Source organism: Artemia franciscana, unplaced genomic scaffold (genome assembly GCF_032884065.1).
Source record: "Artemia franciscana unplaced genomic scaffold, ASM3288406v1 Scaffold_2997, whole genome shotgun sequence".
NCBI lineage: Eukaryota > Metazoa > Arthropoda > Branchiopoda > Anostraca > Artemiidae > Artemia > Artemia franciscana.
In genome coordinates this window covers 12,562-31,490 of record NW_027063709.1, presented here as the reverse complement: position 1 = coordinate 31,490, position 18,929 = coordinate 12,562, and the positions used below count along the sequence as shown (strand labels likewise).

The 18,929-nt window shown below is 64.3% G+C and overlaps 4 protein-coding genes across 4 annotated transcripts; 2 read left to right on the top strand and 2 right to left on the bottom strand.

Moving 5' to 3' along the window:
• Nucleotides 1-5,633: 5,633 nt before the first annotated feature.
• Nucleotides 5,634-6,806, bottom strand: LOC136043107 (replicative DNA helicase-like). Its single transcript, XM_065728053.1, has one exon. It carries the CDS (start codon nucleotides 6,804-6,806, stop codon nucleotides 5,634-5,636), a length of 1,173 nt encoding a protein of 390 aa, XP_065584125.1.
• Nucleotides 6,807-9,534: 2,728 nt separating this feature from the next.
• On the top strand, nucleotides 9,535-9,855 carry LOC136043106 (uncharacterized). Its single transcript, XM_065728052.1, has one exon. The coding sequence runs from the start codon at nucleotides 9,535-9,537 to the stop codon at nucleotides 9,853-9,855; it is 321 nt and encodes a 106-aa protein (XP_065584124.1).
• Nucleotides 9,856-11,523: 1,668 nt separating this feature from the next.
• Nucleotides 11,524-12,183, bottom strand: LOC136043105 (SPbeta prophage-derived putative HNH endonuclease YoqL-like). Its single transcript, XM_065728051.1, has one exon. It carries the CDS (start codon nucleotides 12,181-12,183, stop codon nucleotides 11,524-11,526), a length of 660 nt encoding a protein of 219 aa, XP_065584123.1.
• A 5,691-nt stretch (nucleotides 12,184-17,874) lies between these two features.
• On the top strand, nucleotides 17,875-18,657 carry LOC136043104 (tyrosine recombinase XerC-like). The gene has a single exon (XM_065728050.1). The coding sequence runs from the start codon at nucleotides 17,875-17,877 to the stop codon at nucleotides 18,655-18,657; it is 783 nt and encodes a 260-aa protein (XP_065584122.1).
• The last annotated feature ends 272 nt before the right edge of the window (nucleotides 18,658-18,929 follow it).

Genomic DNA, 18,929 nt, shown 5'->3' with positions numbered 1-18,929 from the left:
GTTCAGGGAGAGGGTGTGCGAGGGGGTCTCCCCCCAGGGGTGGTTAGGCGGCGAGCCGTGTTCCCTTGGAGAGGTTGCATTGCAGGTGCATCAGTGTCGTGTTGGAGAGTCTGTGCTCGTCCCATTGCGGATTAGCGCTTCGCCCTTCGCTTCTGGACCAGCGTTTGTAGTGCATGGCGCACATTCCGCGGGCACGCACGAGCCGAGAGCAATCGGCGGTCTTGCACTCCTTGGTCCTGCTCTCTCGGCTGGTCGCGTCTCGCCTGCATGCTCGAGAGCAATAGCGCTGAGGACTCCCCCCAAGCCGTGGAGCGAAGCGCGTCCCGCATCCCTCGCAGTCCCTACCTGGCATTCCATCCTCCGGGTTGGTTCTTCGCTGTGGCCCTGTCGTGGCATGGCTTGCACAGGCCGCGCCCGTACTGCGGGTCGTTGGGGTTCATTCCGGCGGCGATGAGGTCGCGGCGGCTGATCGGGTGATGGTCTGCGATGGTGGAGTGTCGGAGCTCGCAGAGGACGCAGATCGGGTCGCGGGTGAGTACCGCTTCCCGGAACGACTGGTGGCCGCGGGTGTTGTAGCCCCGCTCGGTGGCGGTGCCGCGGCTGCGGTCCGCGTCGGCCCTGTGCTTCGCGCAACGGGACTCGCGGCCGTCGTAGATCTCCGGGCAGCCTGGGACGCTGCACACCCTCACAGCAGCGCCAGGCGTGCATTCACGAGGTCGTCGTCATCCTCTAGCTCGGGATGAGTGCGGACGAACTGGTGGAGCGAGTCCAGAGCGTTGGTGCGTTCCCGGTACAGGATCGAGAGCTCATCGAGCATCGCGTCCGTGGTTCGGGGGATGTCGCGGACCATCAGCGTCGGCCTTTGATCTGTTTCCAGTACCAACGGAGCTGGACACGGCGGGGCATGAACATCATGAGGAACCACATCGTCGTGACCCTTTCCTGAAAAGGTGCCTCTGGGGTCCATAGCCCAACAGGGCATTACGCTTCGCGGCTATGTAGTCCGCCCTGCTACCCAGAGGTCTTCTGCGGAGGTTGCAACTTTCCCCGCCGTGCTGACAGCAGGCTCCGCATTGCGCCTCCGAGGGATTCCGACACCCCGGCCTCCCGCTCGACAGGCGGGCGCTCTATCCTCTGAGCTACGAAGGCAAGATGGCCGCACCTGGTGGGTGGCTCCGTCGTATGAACTTGTGATGGCCGGAAGTTCCGCGTCCACCGGCAGGCTGTTGGGGAGCGACCTCGTCACAGTGTGGGTGGGTAGCTCCCCGTGGGGGTGGATGCTGAGGGAGGTAGCATCCGGTCAGGGTGTCCCCGGGAGGAGCCTGCGCTCCAACCCTCCTGTGGGTGGTGCTCAACTCCCGGGGACGACAGAAGCCCCGAGCAGATGGTGCTGCGGGGCTCCCATGTCATAGAACTTCGTGATTCTGACTGTAGGGGGGGTTCAAAGGGTCAGGTGGCTGCTATTCGCTCGGCGTGTCGTCATACTCCTGTACAGCCGGTTCCGGCACCTTGCCGCACGCATGGCATTGCCCGATGCGCAATCCGAACTCGTAGTCGTCCTTGGTCGCCGGAATGTGGCCGCGCTTGGTGTCCTCGCACCCGACCCACTGCATGTGCGTCTCCAGAGTGCGGCGGTGCTTGTCGAACGCCTCGGGGCGGATACCCCACCGATCCAACTCGACGTCGGTCCAGTCACGCCAACGGTGGCGCGGCCATTCCTCGATGAGTTCGCGGTACTCATACCCACCCTCGATGCCGCACATGGTGATGCCCCGGCTTCGGAGGCTGGCCTTCGTCTCGCCGCAGTGGAGGCAACGCCGATCATCACTCATCACTGGCCCCCGTCCTGTTGGTTTCCGGTGCCGGTACTCCCGGGCTGGTCAGAGGCGGAATCCGCGGCGTTGGGCGACGGATCGGCCGGTTCGACCATGAACGTCACCGGCTTGCCGAGCGACCGCGCGTACGCAATCTCGCGAGCCGTGGACTCGCCGTAGTATCCGCCGACGTTCACGACATGCACCCTGTCGGCCATGTCGATCTTCTGGAAGTGAATCCGGTCGAGCATCCGCTTCAGATCGCTGGCATCCGTCGTCCAGTCGTAGTCCGGCAGGTCCGTGTGACCGAACAGCCCGAGCGAGATGACGAGGTGACCCTCCATCGTCAGGCGGGCGTTCTCGGCGTTGATCGCGTCCTTGAACTTAGTCGACCCGCAAAGAGTGACCACCTCCGCGCGCGTAGCGCGCTCAGCGAGGCACCCTTCACAGAATCCCGCGTCGCCCGCGAAGTGTCCGGGGCCAGTGTGCCTGACGTTCATCGTTCCTCCTGGGTACGGATCGGTTGGTTTCCGGTGCCGGTACTCCCGGGCTGATCATGTGCGGATTGCGCGGCGCTCGGCGACGGATCGGCCGATTCGGGCACTTCGAAGAGCGGTGCAGGATTGGGCCAGTTCGCGACGTGACTGCAGTCGGCGCAGCACGCCGCATCCGGCGAACAGAGCGACAGTGGCGCATCACACGCTGGGCATGACTCTTTCGACTCTTCGTTCACGTCGAATACGACACCCGCGAATCCGCGGTCATCATCCGGCGTGTACGTGTAGTGGGGTTGGTTGTCATCGAAGTGCGAAAGATCCTGCCGCCACCAGACTCGGCGCGCCGATTCCTCGTCAACGACGTACGTGTAGTCGAGGTCATCCCAGCCCCACTCGATCAGCGCGGCGCGCACGTCGATACGCGCGATCGATCGGGCCGTGTGGACATCGTGAGTGCCGAAGACCACGATGCCGGTGATCTCATCCTCGTTGCCCAGAATGCGACTCCGCAGCGAGCGGGGTCGGTAGCTATTGCCATTCGGGCGCTCAATCGCTGGCAACTTCATCGTCCGCTCCCGTTCTGTTGGTTGGTGTGTTTGGTCATGTCGAACTCCTCCTCCATCGCCCTCCTAAGCCGCGCTTGATGCGGCGGGTACGCGGCGAGACGTGCCCTGAACTCCTCGAGCAGAACTTCCTCATCGACGACACGGACCATCTGCCCGTTGCGTGTGTCCCACCCCATCGGCATGCCGCGGCGACGCCACCGTTTGATGGCCTGCACTGACCGTCCGACGCGTGCTGCGGCTTCCCGGTAGGTCAGGGTGCTCATGCGGCCCCCTCGGGGCTCTCAGCGGCACGTAGGGCCTTGTCAGCGGTGATCCTGTCCGCAGTGTGCAGGGCGGTGCAGGTGCAGGCTGGTTCGATCGTGTGAGCCCTGCACCGTGTGGGGGTGTGGTCCGCGAGACGGTGCCCGCACGAACAGACCTGCGGGTCAGGGTCGTACCGGAAATGACACACCCCGCATTGCACTGTCGCGGCTGCGGCGCCGTCCCCACGAACAGTCCAGGATGCTCTGACGGCGTGGGAGCCGCAGAGGATGCAGAACGCGGCGTCAACACGGAGTTGGGGTGGGTTCAGCTGGTACTCCCCGATCATGTGGCGGAGGGCGGCGAACAGGGTTTCGGCTTCATCCCTGAGGGGGGTGACGGTTTCGACGGTTTCCGCTTTCCCCCGCAACCACGTGGTGATCGTGTTTGCCATCGATGCGACGGTGCGCCAGTCTTCCCCCGGGTACACGGAGATCTCCCCGGTTGCGTCGAGAGCCCACCCGTACCGGAGCGGGCCCGGTGCGTCATCCGCGGTCAGGTGTTGGGCGACGTCCGTGCCGAACCAGATCAGCATCCGCCACAGCTGGTCGCCTTCCTCCATCGGAGTCAGGTCACCGGAACCCATCGTCATCGGCAACCGTCGCGGATCGCTCGAGCCAGACACGCGGGGCCTGTCGAACGCTGCCGCCGACGTTGGGACCATGCTGTCGCGGAGGTGAGCGAAAACCGCAGGGAACTGCCGGAGGTGCCATACGTACGAACCAAGCCACGTCATGAGGTCACCTCGAGATCTGCCGCTTCGTCTGCTCGGCGTGCGGCCTGGCACTCACGGCACGACACCGCATCCCAATCCGCTGTGATCCGATCCACAGGTTTCGGCAGCCCGCAGAACCCGCGACCCTTCCGCGACGATTCCGCGCACACAGCCTCACCACGCGGCACGGGTTTCGGCGTCAACCATGCACGCCGCGACTGGGCGATAGGACCCTCGCTCACAACGGCACCACCCTGTACACGTCATCGAACGTGGGCGCGACGTCTATGCGCCCGCAGTTCTCACAGATCGCCGCAGAACAGTCCCTGACCTTCCCTCGGAGCTTTTCCAGGTGCGCTTCGCACAGCAGCACCACGAAAACGCCGCAGCATGCTGTGGAAACTGCCACGGAGGCCTCAGCGTCCCCATGAGCACAAGCGGCCACGTCTTCGGAGTTCTCCTCGATCTGCCCGATGATCAGGTCGTCGTAGATCGGGGTGTCCACCGGGGACAACAACGGGGCGCTCATGACGCACCGCCCGTGAGCTCGAGAGGCGCGGCGCCAGCGATTCGCTCCCGAATCCGCTGCTCAGCCAGACGCCGGCTCCGCGCCCGCACTGTCGCGGTCACTCGGATGCCGTCTTCGCTGATCATCGGGATGCGGAACTCACGCTCACGACCAGGGGCGCCGAGAGCGTCAGCGAGGTTGTCGAACTCCCTGCAGAACCCAAACCTCTCGGCTAGACGCGATGCGTCTTCCCACAGCCACGCCAAGGCGGGGTGCTCGAGCGGGATACCTCCCTCCGGTGGCACACCCACCTGCCGGACCTGACGCACCTTGTCGCGCTCGATGCGGAACACGTTGCGTTCCCAACCGCTCCGCACGTACCGGACGTTCACCCACCGGTTCTCGTGCATGCCGCGCTTGTTCGGTCGCACGTCGTAGCCGTAGAAGTCCTCGACCGCTTCGACGATCTCGCCCTTCACGATGTCGCTCATCGCTTCTCCTCCTTGTGCCCTGCCGCGTAGCATCCGCACTGCGTCTGCCACACATACCCGTCAGGCCCCTCGACGATCGCCTCGCCGTTGCAGGCGCCGTGCTTCCCCTCAGAGCACTCACGACATGTCGGCGCGGCATCGAACCCGCCAACCACCGCAGTACGAGATTCCGCGCACTCTGCGACCATCTCGCTCAGATAACCGCGTGGGCCAGCGAACGACACCGACAGCCGTTCACGTCGTCGGAGAACCACAGAGACGAAAACCTCCACCGCGATACTCACGGACCAACAAGCCGCGATGATCGTCGCGAGTTGGTTACCAGCAATGGCCGCGAGAACCGCTGTCGTTGCCCCCAACACCATCGCGATGATCAGAAGCACCAGTTGCAGCCGTGACACGCTCCGCTTGTCCATCACTTCACCTCCATGTCGAATCCGTGAATGGTGACGGGGCGGGCTTTCGCGTCCTCGATAGCCTTGACCGTCACCTCGCCTGCGGTCTCGATCAGGTCGCGCGCTACCTCGATCGCTTCCTCCGGTGTGAGGTCAGCGACACCATCAGGCACGTTCAGCGTCACCGTGTACTGATCCGACTCCCGGACCTCGACGATCGTTCTCGTGTCCTTACGCTCAATACGCATCCCGATCACTCCTTCCCTCGCGCGGAAAAATCGATCCACGCATTCGCCTGATACCTCGACAACACCCGCGCGAACTGCCCCTGAAACACCAGCGACACCTCACCCGTCTGCCCCTGCCGGTTCTTCCCGACAATCACCTTCAACTCGTCCGACGCGGGCCCTGACGGTTTCCGGTGCAGCAGCAACACCACGTCGGCGTCGTTCTCGATCTGCCCCGACTCCCTCAGGTCCGAGATCTGCGGTTCCTTCGCCTTCTGCCCCGCCCTGACCACGCCTGAGCTGCGACAACGCGATCACGGGCGCGCCCCACTGCTGCGCCGCGAGCTTCAAACCCCGACTGAACCCCGCAACCTCCTGCTGCCGGTTCTCCACCTGCCCCGTCGACGTCAGCAGTTGCAGGTAGTCCACGATCACCGCGGGCGCTTTTCCTGCTTTCCGGGTGATCTGCCGCACCTTCGCTTTCAACTGCGGCAGAGTCGACACCTCATCCGCCGACACGATCGCCAACGGAAGCTTCTGGATCTCCTCCCGGTGCTTCCCCAACGCCTCCCACTGCTCCTTCGACAGCGAGTGCCGGTTTATCGCGCCGAGGAACACCATCCCCGTCTGAGCCGCCAACCTCGCCGCGATCTCATCCCGCCCCATTTCGAGCGACACGAACAACACTGGGCGGGACTCCGCGATATGCCGGGCGATCTGCAACGCCACGATCGTTTTCCCCGACCCTGTGGTCGCGGCGATCACGTACATGCGGCCATCAGCGAACCCGTTGATCAACCGGTCCAGGTCATACCAGGGGGTAGGTGTGTAGGTCGGTTTCTGATCCAGGCCAGCGAGGAAGTCGAGGTACCAGTCCCCGATGAACTCGGCACCCTTCGCGGTCACCCTCTCCACATCATCGAAAGCAGCCCTGGCGAGCTCAGCAACCTCCCCTGCGGGGATAGTCGGGTCATCGGCGATCAGTGCCGCTTTGGCGGCTGCTGTGCGGGCCCTGCGGCGTTCCGCAGCATCTCCCACGATCCGGGCGTAATACCCGGTGCTCGACGCGGACGGGACAATCGAGGTGAGCGTGTGCAGGTAGTCCGCACCCCCAGCCCTATCGAGTTCCCCGACACGGATCAGCTCATCCGTGACCGCAACCACATCGGTCGGTTTCCGGTCGTTATGCAGCACGGAGATCGCGGTGAAAATCAGCTCATGCCGGGGAATGTGGAAATCCGCCCCGCGCAGGGTTTCGATAGCTTCATCGACGGCACGGTTGGAGAGCATCATCCCGCCGAGCACGGACTGCTCAGCCACCAACTGCTCATCAACCCTCGGCGCTACTGGTGCGTACGGGTCATCCGGGGGTGTCTCGTCGACATACTCAGTCACGCTGCGCCGTCCAGGTCGAGCAGATCGAACAGAGTTGGCACGTTCGTCTCGGCGTCGTGCCGGCGCAGGTATGTCACCGAGTCAGCGACGGACACCGGGTTCAGCTCGGACCCGTACCCGATCCGGCCCTGCCTGACAGCCTCAAGCGCTGTCGACCCGAGCCCTGAGAACGGGTCATAGACGACATCGCCGGGGTTGGAGTACATGCGGATCAGACGGCGAGGGATCTCCAACGGGAACGGGCAGATGTGCTGCTCCACGTTCCGGCGGGCCTGCTCACTGTTCAGCGTTTCGATGCGGAGAATGTCGTGCCACACGTCAGGACGCCACGAGCCAGGCACGAGCGCCGCGAACGTGCCTGGAAGGGCGCGTTGCTCCAGCAGACGCTCACCGAGCGCGACGTGCGCTTCGTGGTCGTACACCGACCGAAGCGACTGCTCCGTGAACAGCCGGGATCGGGCGCCGGGGTCCAGCTGCGCGAGCTCGTCGACGGACAGAAGCCTGTCCCCACCGGTGCGCCAATCGCCCGCAGCGTCGTTCTGCCACCGCGCGACCGTGTAGTCCTCCCCGGACTTCACCACACGCTCGTCAGCCCACCCGACGGACCGGTCAGTCTGAGGCTTGTGGAACAGCAGCACATACTCCGGCGAGCCGACACCCATCGGCGTGTGATCGCGGAGCATCTTCGAGAACGACAGCCGGTAGGACTGATTGTTCTCACGCACGACGTCGGTCGTGACGGTGATCATCCCGTAGTAGTCGAAGCCGTGCTGCGTGTAGTGCGCGATCGCTTCGGCGTGCAGGGGCGAGACGGTGTAGACGCCCTTCCCGGTGACAGACCCGAACAGCAGCCGGTCCTTCACGTGCACCGCGAGGATCCGGCCGGGTTTCAGTGCGCGCAGCAGCGATGGGGTGAGGTAATCCATCTGCCACCAGAAGTGTGCGTTGTCGTCGGTGTGGCCGAGGTCGGCGTAGTTTGGCGAGTACTCGTAGTGGTTCCCGAACGGGATCGACGTGACGATCAACCCGACACTGTTCTTGGCCAGGTGGTCGCGGGCCTCGACGATCGAGTCGTTCAGCGCGATCGTCCACGACTCGCCCGTGAAAACCTCGCGCTCGATGCCCATCGCTCGGGTGAGTTCAGCGCTGATCGCTCGCGCTGACAGCCCGTACTCGCGGAGGATTTCGCTCATGGTGTCGGTGAGCGCTTCGTCTTCCCGCCACTTCGTGAGCAGGTTCTCGCGGACCTCCGATTCGGTCTCTGCGTAGATCAGGTGCACCCGGCATTCGCGTTGTTGTCCGAACCGGTGGATGCGGTGAACCGCTTGGATGGTCTGCTCGTACTTGTGCGTGATGCCGACGAACACGGCCGTCGAGCACTGCTGCAGGTTCAGGCCGCGGCCGAGCATCTGCGGCTTCCCGATCAGCGCGTAAGTCTCACCATCCAGCCACCGCTTGAGCTCCGACTCGACATCATCATCGGACATCGACCCGCGGATCGACGAGAACGAGAGGTCGTAGTCGGCAAGTTCCCGTTCGAGAGCGTCCTGCTCGTCGTTCAGGTCACACCAGAGGATGATCTGAGGCCTAGGCCCGTATGCGGCGGGTTCCCAGTTCCAGTCGTAGTGGCGGCGAACAATATCCATGGCCCCGCGCGACTCGCGCTTCGATCGTGCGGCGCTTCTCACGTGCAGCATCCGGCAGCGACATCGCTCCGCCACGCACGAGCACGCCCTGACCGTCGCGCTCCACCTGATCCGACAGGATCCCGACGTCGACCGGCTCCCACTCCACCGACAGCGGCGGCAGCGCGTACCCCTCGTCGGAGTAGCCGAGGTCTGATGGCCGTTGGATGAAGCACGCCCACGTGTTCAGCCACAGCCAGAACTCGCGCCGCTTGTGCGGGTACAGCCGCAGGTCGCCGGCCTTGTCGGGGTTGCGTTGGAAGAACCGTGTGAGGGCCTGGCCGGTGTCCATGATCCCGAGGAACCCCGCGTAGTGAATCAGCTCCTTGTGCCGGTTCGGTGACGGTGTGGCCGTCGCGACGAAGCGATACGGCACGGCCGCGAACATCGGCACGAACTTCTGGTACGTCTCCGAGCCGAACGAGCGAAGCACCGCGGCCTCGTCGAGCGACACGGCCTTGAACAGGCTCGGATCGAGTTTCCCGTCACGCACCGACTCGTAGTTGGTGACGTAGATGCCGTCCCAGTCAGGGTCAACCTCATCGGTGTGCCGCACGAAACGGACCTCGATCCCGAGCAGGTCGCGGCCGTCGCGGATGATGTCGAACCGGACCCCGAGGGGCGCGACGATCAGCGCGCGCCGGGCGCCGCTCGGGCGGTGGGGAGCGAGCTTCACGACCAGACGCAACGCTTCGAGCTGCATCACCGACTTGCCCAGACCGTACCGGGCGAAGATCGCACGTCGCCCGCCGGCGACCGCCCAGCTAACGATGTCGCGCTGGTGCGGCTTGAACTGAGGGTGCCCCGGCTGGAAGATCGGCGAGAACTCCTCCATCGGCACGGCGAATCCGAATGACCGGTCGAATGCGACCTTCTCACGCAGGAACGCGTCGTAGTCCAGTGTCTCGTCGTTGCCGTTGTGCAGGGTGAGCAATGGGCTCATGATTCGATCTCTCTTTCTGCATTCAGTCGTTGTTCTGTCACGTTCCCAACCCACGACGACAACCGCACAGGGACCGCCTCACGAACATCCGCGATCATCAACGGCCGCCGCTCCACCGCGTAATGCTCCGACATCGCCACCAACGCCACATCCAACGGCACGTCAGCGAGATCCTGAGCCCACTCCCGCGCTGCCGCGGCCTGATCCTCCGGGGTACGCCACCTCGGGAACTGATCCCGATAGTTCAGCTTCGTCAACAGCACATTCGCCTCACGATCGTTCACAGCGCATCACATCCACACGCGCCCCGAAGGGGTGATCTCGAGGAAGCACGAAGGACACACCTCTCGGGCAGGTTTCGCCGCTGGGCACTGCTCGTGAATCCACGTCTCGCCCGCACCATCGAACGGGTCCGGGGTGATTCGTTCGCCAGGGCGGATCTTCTCGCCACACGCGGGGCAGTCACTCCACCGGCGCGCCTCGATTACGACGCTCATGAGAGTGCTCGCAGTCTCGGACCACCAGCAAGAATCGCGTCAGCCTGACGACCCGCCTCAACCACCGACAACCGTCCACCAGAACGCTGAGCCTGCAACCGCAACGTCTCGTACTTCTCCCGAAGCTTCGACATGCTCAGGATGTTCGACCGCCAGAACTCGTCACCCTGACACCACCGGATCGCAGCCTCAACCTGCTCCACCGTCTTGCCGTCACGATCCAGCAGGAGGCGTGCCGCGTCGATGTTCTTCTTCGACCGTGAAGGTGCTCTCCCACCGTTGCGGATGATCTCTTCATCGAGCAGATCGAGAAGACGTTTCACATCGTCACGGAGGGGCGCGTCAGCGACCTCCGACGTATCTACGTCTACGTCTATACGTCTATAAGAGGAGTGGTCGTCGTCAATGCCACCTTTCGGAGCATCCGATGCCACCTTTCGCGGCTCCGATGCCACCTTTCGCACGGGTGGCAAATCGCCACCTTTGCGCCAGGGGACCACAATCGTGAACTCATTCGGCGTCGACCTCGATCCCTTCTGCTGCTCGATAAGCCCACTCGCGCGCAGCCGAGCTATCACCCGAATAGCCGTGCTCCGATCGACTCGCGCCTTACGTGCAAGACCGGCATAGGTCATGTCGTCGTCTTCGGTCATGAACCTGCAGCGACCGTTGTCGTCCGAGACATCGGCCAACGCGAGCATCAGGATCATCTCGTTACCGGTGAGATCTGCCGTCTCGTCGCCGTGCCAAACCCAGCTCGATACCTTGACGCTCATAGCGTGTTGCCCTTCTCTACTACTTCCACTGCCCGACCATCAGGGGTGAGCAGAAACCACCTACCGTCATCCCGGCGCACACGCACCCGGTCTGGTTCGAACTCCGGTGTGCTCGCGTTCCTCGAGATCAGGTACCCGTGCACGGTCGCGATGTCTCGGTGGGATTCGACCCACCCGTGGCAACCGGTCGTCCCAGACCCGCACAACACCAGCCCGTCAGCAGCGGTCATGATCCGCCTGGTGCCCCCTGCACCCCTCGGCTTCCGGTGATGCATGGACCACCCGAACCCGCGGTCCTGCCACACGACCGTCCGACCGCACTTGAAGCAGGAACCGCATTCCCGGTTGTAGAACACAGAGCGGACGAGCTTGATCGGGAACGCGCCACCGGCCATCACGCGACCTCACCTTTCGGGTGCAGCTTCCTGATCTGCCGCTCCGACAACCCACCCCAGATGCCGAACCGCTGCCTCGTGCGGATCGCATACTCAAGGCACTGTTCCTGAACGTCGCACCCGGCGCACACGGCCCTAGCGTTCGCTGTTGACCCGCCCTTCTCCGGGAAGAACAACTCCGGGTCGGTCTGCGCGCACAACGCGTCCTGCATCCACGGTTCCGGGGTAAGCAGGGACTCCTCAGACCAAGCCGTCTGCCGTTCCACAGACCCCTGCAACATCGCGATAGCCATGCCGTCACGGAAGTAATCGAGAGCCATCAGGCACCGCCCCCGTAGCCCTGAGCGTGCGCCCTATCCCCGGCGCAGATCGGGCCGCGCAGCGTTTCGTCGCACAGGAGGCGGATACCTCGCCGCTCGCGGTCCTCGATGAACTCGATCAGTGTCTTGTCGCGCTTCGCCGAGTTGCACGGACCGCATGCGGGAATCAGGTTCGATACGCAGTGGCGTCCGCCTCTGATTAGGGGTTGGATGTGGTCGAATCCGTCAGCTGCGGCGCCGCAGTAGCCGCAGCTGGCTCCGGTGCAATCCAGAGTCCCAACGCAACCGCATGCCGCATCGCGGAGTAGCCGGCGCCGACGCTCGGACTCTGCCCGGGATCGGTCCGCAACGCGCTCACGATTGCTCGCATACCACTCACGCTTGTACTCAGGATGCGCGGCGAACCACTCCCTCGACGCATTTGGATTACGCTGCCGCCACCCACGTTGATAGGCACGCTTCCGCTCGCCACCCTCACCCTGATACGCCTCCTTCTGTTGCGCCAGGATGCGCCCACGATTTGCCTGATAGTGCGCTCGCCTGCACTCGCGGCAGTGGGAATGGCGACCATCCTTGTTGCGCCGGCAGAGAGCGAAGTCCTCGATAGGCATTGTCGTGAGGCACTTCGTGCACGTCTTCGTTCCAGCAGCGGCGTTCATGCTCCACCGCCAATGCCTTGCGAATGTGCTCGGTCCGCGGCACGCTCATCAGCACGCATCGTCCGGAAGTTGTCGAGCGAAGCATCGAGCGTCTGAAGGAAGTGCCGCATGCTACGTTCCCGCTGCTCCGCCAACAGGTACGCGAGCTTCTGCTCGTACGCCGCTTCCTCGGCGATCGCCTGAGCCCACCCGAGCGACATCCGCCGCCCGTCAAGCTCCCCCTTCGCCATCTCCGCAGTCACCCGACGTGAGATCGCATGCTCATAGTCAGCTTTCGCTCTCGCATACACGGCCCCGGCGTCGTTGAGTTGCCAGTTGAACACGTACCGCAGAGCAACCACCCGGGCGCCGAACGTCGCACCCTGACCCGCGTTCGTGATCGCGTCGACGAGCTGCATGTGCAACGGACTCGACTCGTCAACGTCGGTCAGGCCGATCATGTCGCGGAGGACGGCCACGACGCCCGGGTGCACGCTCATGCCTGGTCGCCGTTCGGGATCTCGACGGTCGGCCACGACATCGCGTCGGAAGCCTCATCAGATGCCGGACCCCCAAAACTCGGGTCCGTCTCGTCTACGACCTCCGCGTCGACCACGTCCTCGACCGTTTCAGGGAGCGGTTCGCGGAGCCGCCGCAGGTACACGTTCAGGCTGAGGTGCTCGGCGCCTTCGAACTCCTCCGGCCACGGGTTCTTCACCGCGACATTCAGGTCACCAGCCTCGCCCGCCGCCTCGAATACGGTCCGCAACTCCGCGCGGGATCTCGCCGCAACAGCCGGGGTGAGCCAGTCCTCTGCGGGACGCCGGTATTCCAACCCGTCAGAAGCCGCCGCAACCTGCTCCACGCGAGGCTGTGCGGGCGCCTCAGTGCTCACCGGAGCATGCGAGGGTGATGACGCCTGATCCATCTCCTCGGACGTGTACAAGCCGGATAGGTCTTGCGGGAACGCTTTCCGCAGTGCGAGCATCTCCGCGCATTTCGCGAGCATCAGCGGCCCCATCTTCGACCACATGTCGGAGACCTCGCCGTTGTACTTCGTCTGCACGTACGCGTCCCACAACGCGACGGCATACAACGCCTCACGGAACCCGCGACGGTAGACCCCCCACGCGGGCAGCCTTCGGCGGCTCAGGGCTCAACCACACCTGCGTCCACGTCGCCCCGTCAGCGGTGAACTCGGGCGTCGTCTGCCCCTCGTACTGGCCCGTACGCTCAGCGACCAGACGCGCCCCGTCGATGCTGATCTGGATCTGCCACTTCAGCTGACCCTTCGACTTCCGGGCGATCGAATAGATCTGCCGCGCGATCGGGTCAAGCCCTGTGCGTGCACAGTGCTGAAGGAACGCCGCGACAACGGGACGCTCAGCGAGCGTCTTCGTCCCCGACTGCGCGTCGGTGTGTACGAGACCGGCTGCCTCGACCAGCGCCCGCTCTTCCGGGCTCCAAGTGCTTGTGTCGCTGCTCTTCGGCAGCGTCGCCAACGCCGTCATTTCTTTGTCCCCTTCCCCGCCGTGACCGTCACCCGCGCCGGGGTGCCCTTCGCCACAGCACGAACCGTCTTCTTGTGCGCCGACGCGAGGGCATCCCACTCGGCCTGCAGCTTCGCCACACGTGCCTTCGCGCGCTCGAGAGCAGCGGTCTCGGCCGGGTGCGCCGCAGCCGCTTCGTCAAGATCGATCACGACGTCGTCGAACTCCGTGTCCGGCTTCCCGGGCGTGAACGTCACCCTCGCCAAAGGGGGACTCCTGCGACACACGAGCGGCTATCAGAGCCCGGTACGCCGACTCCTTCAGCGCCTTACCCTCCTTCTCCGCAGCCAACCCGCGGAGATAGTTCAGGGCGTGCGTGTCCACGTCCTCGTCGATCACCGGGCGCCCCTCGTCACGCTGCCTGTCAAGCTCCGCGAGGAACTCGTCGGCGATCTGCACGAGCTGCCTGATCATGGCGTCGTCGCGTTCGATCCAGTGCCGGAACACCCTGCCCGCCTCGAACCCCTCCGGGCCCATCAGCCGCTCCTCCACGACCAGACGGCCGCGGGAAGCTCCCAGCACCCACAGGTTCCACTGGATCTGCGGGACGTACCCCTTCTTCTCCAACTCCGGCGACCCGGGCGGAAGATCGGTGGAAGCGGTCTTGATCTCGATCACTTCGAGGTCGCCATCGAACGTGACCCTCACGCCGTCAGGGGACGCGAGGTGCCGGTGCTTCTCCGTGTGGTGGAAGACGCGCGACTCAGGTGTGAAACCCTTCACCGGCGAGCTTCTCCGCGATGACCGGTTCACGCTCAGTCCCCCACCGGGTGTACGCGTTCCCCGTGAACGTGTCCTCGCGGCGCCCGAGCTTCAGGTCGATAAGGTCCTGCATCTGCTTCGCCCCGGTGTAGAGGTCGCGGACCTCAGTCGCGGTGACACCGGCTCTGCGTTCAGCGAGCCACGCCTCCCTGTCCTTATCCGACGCGCCGGCGTGCTGTTCGATCTCATCGAGTGGGTTGGTCACAGTTGTCATTGCTCTCCCTCGTTCCTGTGTCCTGTTATTTGCTTGTGCGGTTCCCGGGACCGGTCAGTCGATAAGCGCCGCCTCCAACGCGCGACACCGCGACACCCGCACATGCGCGCCAGGCGCGTCGCCGTACACCTTCGAGACGTCAAGACGCACCACCTGCGCGTCATCGCCCCACACACACCCGGCATCCGTGATCCCGTCCAGCAACGCCCTCGCGAGCTTGTCCAGATCCGGCCGAACCGAAGGAAGCTCACGCTTCACCGACGCCCCACGGGGCAGCACGAACACCGCACGCACCCGGACAGGCCCATCCACCGGTGCGCCGTAGCACCACGCAGCCTCAGCCGCCCGCGCAACCTCAGCGCGCCACGACTTCAACGCGGCAGGGTTCTTGTCGACGATCACCGCACGCCCACCCCGCACGAACCCCGTCTTTGACCCCTGCGGTTCCGGCTTGCCGACAGCATCGAAGCTCGCGAAGAACTCGGTCATGACACACCCGTCCAGTGGCACGAGCACGCACACACAGGGCACCCGCGGTGCTTCCCGTCACGGCAGTCCAACGACGCCGGTACATCAAGGTCGACGGGGCCGGTCAGGATGATCGCGTACAGCACAGCGAACGTCAGCAGGCACCCCATGGCGGCGCAGTACACCCAGAAGATCCAGTCAGGCACCGGACACCTCCGGCCAGATACGCCGACCCGCAGTGATCGCGGGCGAGTCGAGCGGGTACTCCATCTGCTCGCCGCCCACCTGTGGCCGCGCGAAACGCGATGGGATGACCCCTTCGACTCCGATGACGTTGAATGTCAGGTCCATCTCGAGAGGGCTGCGATCATTGACCGTCAGTCGCCACGTCTCGCCGGGTTTCGCGTCATGCCACGGTTTCGGCTCAGGATGAGCAGCGAAGTACGCGCGAGCAACCTTTGCCCACTCATCGTTGCCCGAGACTGTTGCCCTAGTTGTGCTGAACTGACCCCCGGTGCCCTCGTCAAGGATGGCGATGCGAGGGTCCGAGTCGTCGGCGCCAGACCACGGGTAGACGACGAACCGATTGTCAGCGGGCCACCGCCACCGTCCGAGGCGTTCGTCCTCCTCAGCCCGAAAGAACTCCCGCAGCGCGTCGAGCTCATCCGGCTTGATCCACAACGGCGAGGTCGGACGATTCGGCACGGCGAAGACGATCTGCTCTTCGTCGTTGATCTCCACACCGATGCCGTTGGATGCCACGAAGTCGTTCACAGCCGAACTCCCAACATGTCTGCGGCGCGCACAGCGACCGTCACACCATTCGGTTCACGCAGCACCCGAACCCAGTACCCTTCCACCGGGAACGACGCCTCCAACCGGGAGAACCTGTCCACGTCAGCGGCCATGAACGCCCGCAGGAGCCCCCAATAGAACTCATCCGGGGCAGAACCACCACGGAGCCCGAAGAACCCCATCACGACCCGCAGAACGTCCTCATCCAGCACACGCGCCGGGATCACCGGGATGACAGGCGCCGCCACATCCGGCGCGAACTCCACGCTCACCGGTCGACCCCCTCGTCGACCTTGCCCTCACGACGACGGAACTCCTCAGAATCCGCGAACGACGGCCCCGGAGCGAAGAAATCGAACGCCCACGCACCCGCAACCCCCAGGCCGATAAACACCAGCGCCAGCAGCAGGTAACTGTTCGTCCGCGCCTCAGACGGCTCCATCCCCCACAACGCGCCCGCAGCACCACACGCGAGGATGAACAGGACCACGACGGCCACACGAATCACGCCCATCACACGCCTGCCTCGGAACCGTGGAACCGTTCGCGAGCAGCAGCACGCTGAGCGTCAGACACCGCACGCTTACGGCGAAACGCACTGAACAGGTGGAAGAACTCAACTGGAACCTCGAACTGGCCCCAGTCATCGCCCCCATTGATCTCGACGGCGAATTCGGACTTCCTCAAACGACGAACGTGAGGCAGCACGTTTGACCAGATCCGGACGACGGTGTCATCGCGACCGATTGCGATCGTGGTCTCCTGATCCACCCGCGCAGTCATGACGCCACCGCCTCGGGCGTCGTTTCGGCAGACAGAGCAGCGATCCGCTTCTCCGTCTCGATCCGGATCTTCGCCTCGAGGTAGATCGCCGCAGCCCTGTCGATCGCTTCCTCGCGCGTGGTCATGACGCCACCGCCTCAGAGGTCTGCTCTTCGGCGTCATCGATGAGCGCCTGAACGTCTGCGAGCCGGAACCGGCGCTGCCCACCCGGAGTGCGAGTAGCGGTGAGCTTCCCGGCACGGTCCCAATTCCGGACAGTCGGGATGGTGACCCCAGTGAGTCGAGCAACTTCTCCGATGGGTATCAAGATCGGCGTGAGGTAGCTATTGCTATCGGACATGACGCTGACTGTAGGCATTACTACCCGCCGTGTCAAACAGTTGTAGCGGCGTGGCGTAGGAATTGACACCTATTGACAGGTTTAGCTACTCTGGCGTCATGTCTTCCACCTTGGTCCCGTTCCCCCGACGAATCCCCCAATGGACGTTCGCTGAGCGCGCACGGAAAGCGCGCCGCGACCTCGGCTACACGCAGCAGCAGATGGCCGATGTCCTCGAGGTTGGCCTCAAGCGATACTCAGCATGGGAGACCGGAAAGAACTCCCAGATGACATCACAGGGATAGCGGTCAAATTCGAGTCCGTAAGCGGCATCCCCAGAACATGGTTCCTCGGGTGGGCAAACGAAGAATCCCCCCGCCCGGACGGACCAGGCGAGGGGATTGACACCGGATCTAGGAGCCCGGCGGGAGAGACTTCACTGTACCACCTGCGTCCGCGACACACGTCCAGCGCACCCAACTTCGAAAGGTGGGCCGCGTGATGACTCCTGCCGAGGAGCTCGGGCACCGGGCACGAGCGAACCGAGTTCACACCGCGATCGGTCCGGCCTGGCAGGCGTCCTGCTCGTGCGGATGGGAAGGTCACCGGTACTACACGAAGGGCGCGAGCGAAACCGCGCGAGCGGAGCGCTGGTCCCACGAGATCAGCGTCGAAGATGGCCTGGTCGCCCCAGCGCGCACGTAAAGGCACACACGTCACCAGCATGCCCGAACGCGATTACACCCGTTCGGATAGATTCTCAGCCCCGACACTCTACGACGAGAGTGCCGGGGCGAACTGTGCGGAACGGCAGGTGCATCATGGACGGACTACTCGACTCATTCATCGACTACCTGCGCCGCCGACGCCGAGCCCCGGTCACGGTCCGTAAACGCCGCGCCGTCATCGCCCGACTCCTCACCGAGATCGACCCCTACACGGCAACACTGTTCGAACTCGACGAATGGGTCCACACCCACTGGACCGCCGACGAATCCCTCAACGCCGCCGTATCCGGGCTCCGCGGATTCTTCCGATGGATGCACGCCTCCGGGCGGCGCCCCGACAACCCCGCAGCTGAACTCGAAACCGTCACCGTCGAACGCCGACCCGCCAGAATCGCCACCGACACCGACATCCTCGCCGGCATCGCCAACGCCGACCACGAAACCGAAATGATGATCCGCCTCGCCGCCGAATGCGGACTCCGTAGGCACGAGGTCGCGAAAGTCCACACCGACGACATCGAAGCCGGTGAATGGCTGCACGTCATCGGCAAAGGCGGGAAACACCGGGTCGTGCACCTCACCCCCGAGCTTCAAACCCTCATCCGCCGTGCACCAGCCGGATACCTGTTCCCCGGAGGAACGGACGGACACCTGCACCCCAACACCGTCTACGAACACATCCGCCGCGCTGTCGGCGCAAACCCCCACTCCCTCAGACACCGTGCCGGAACCGTCGTCTACGAAGGCACCGGCCACGACCTCCGCGTCGCACAAGAATTCCTCGGCCACTCCTCACCCGAGATGACCGCACGCTACGTGCACGTCACACGACCCGATCTGCTCCGCGCATCCGAAGCCTCGCGCCTGGCGGCGTAGACGCGCACACCACCTCCCCAACATCAAGGTGCCGTTCCGTGTCCCGAAGATCGCGCCCGATGACCAGGTGCAGCTGTCCCTGATCGGCGCATCCGACCGTGACCGTGCGCTCGTGCTCCTCGCCCGCCTCGCATGCCTCCGCCTCACCGAACTCACCACCCTCCACACCAGGCACCGCGAAAACGACTACCTCCGCGTCATCGGGAAAGGCGACAAGGAACGCATCGTCTACATCAACGACGACCTCGACGTCGTCCTCGTCGGCCTCGAGC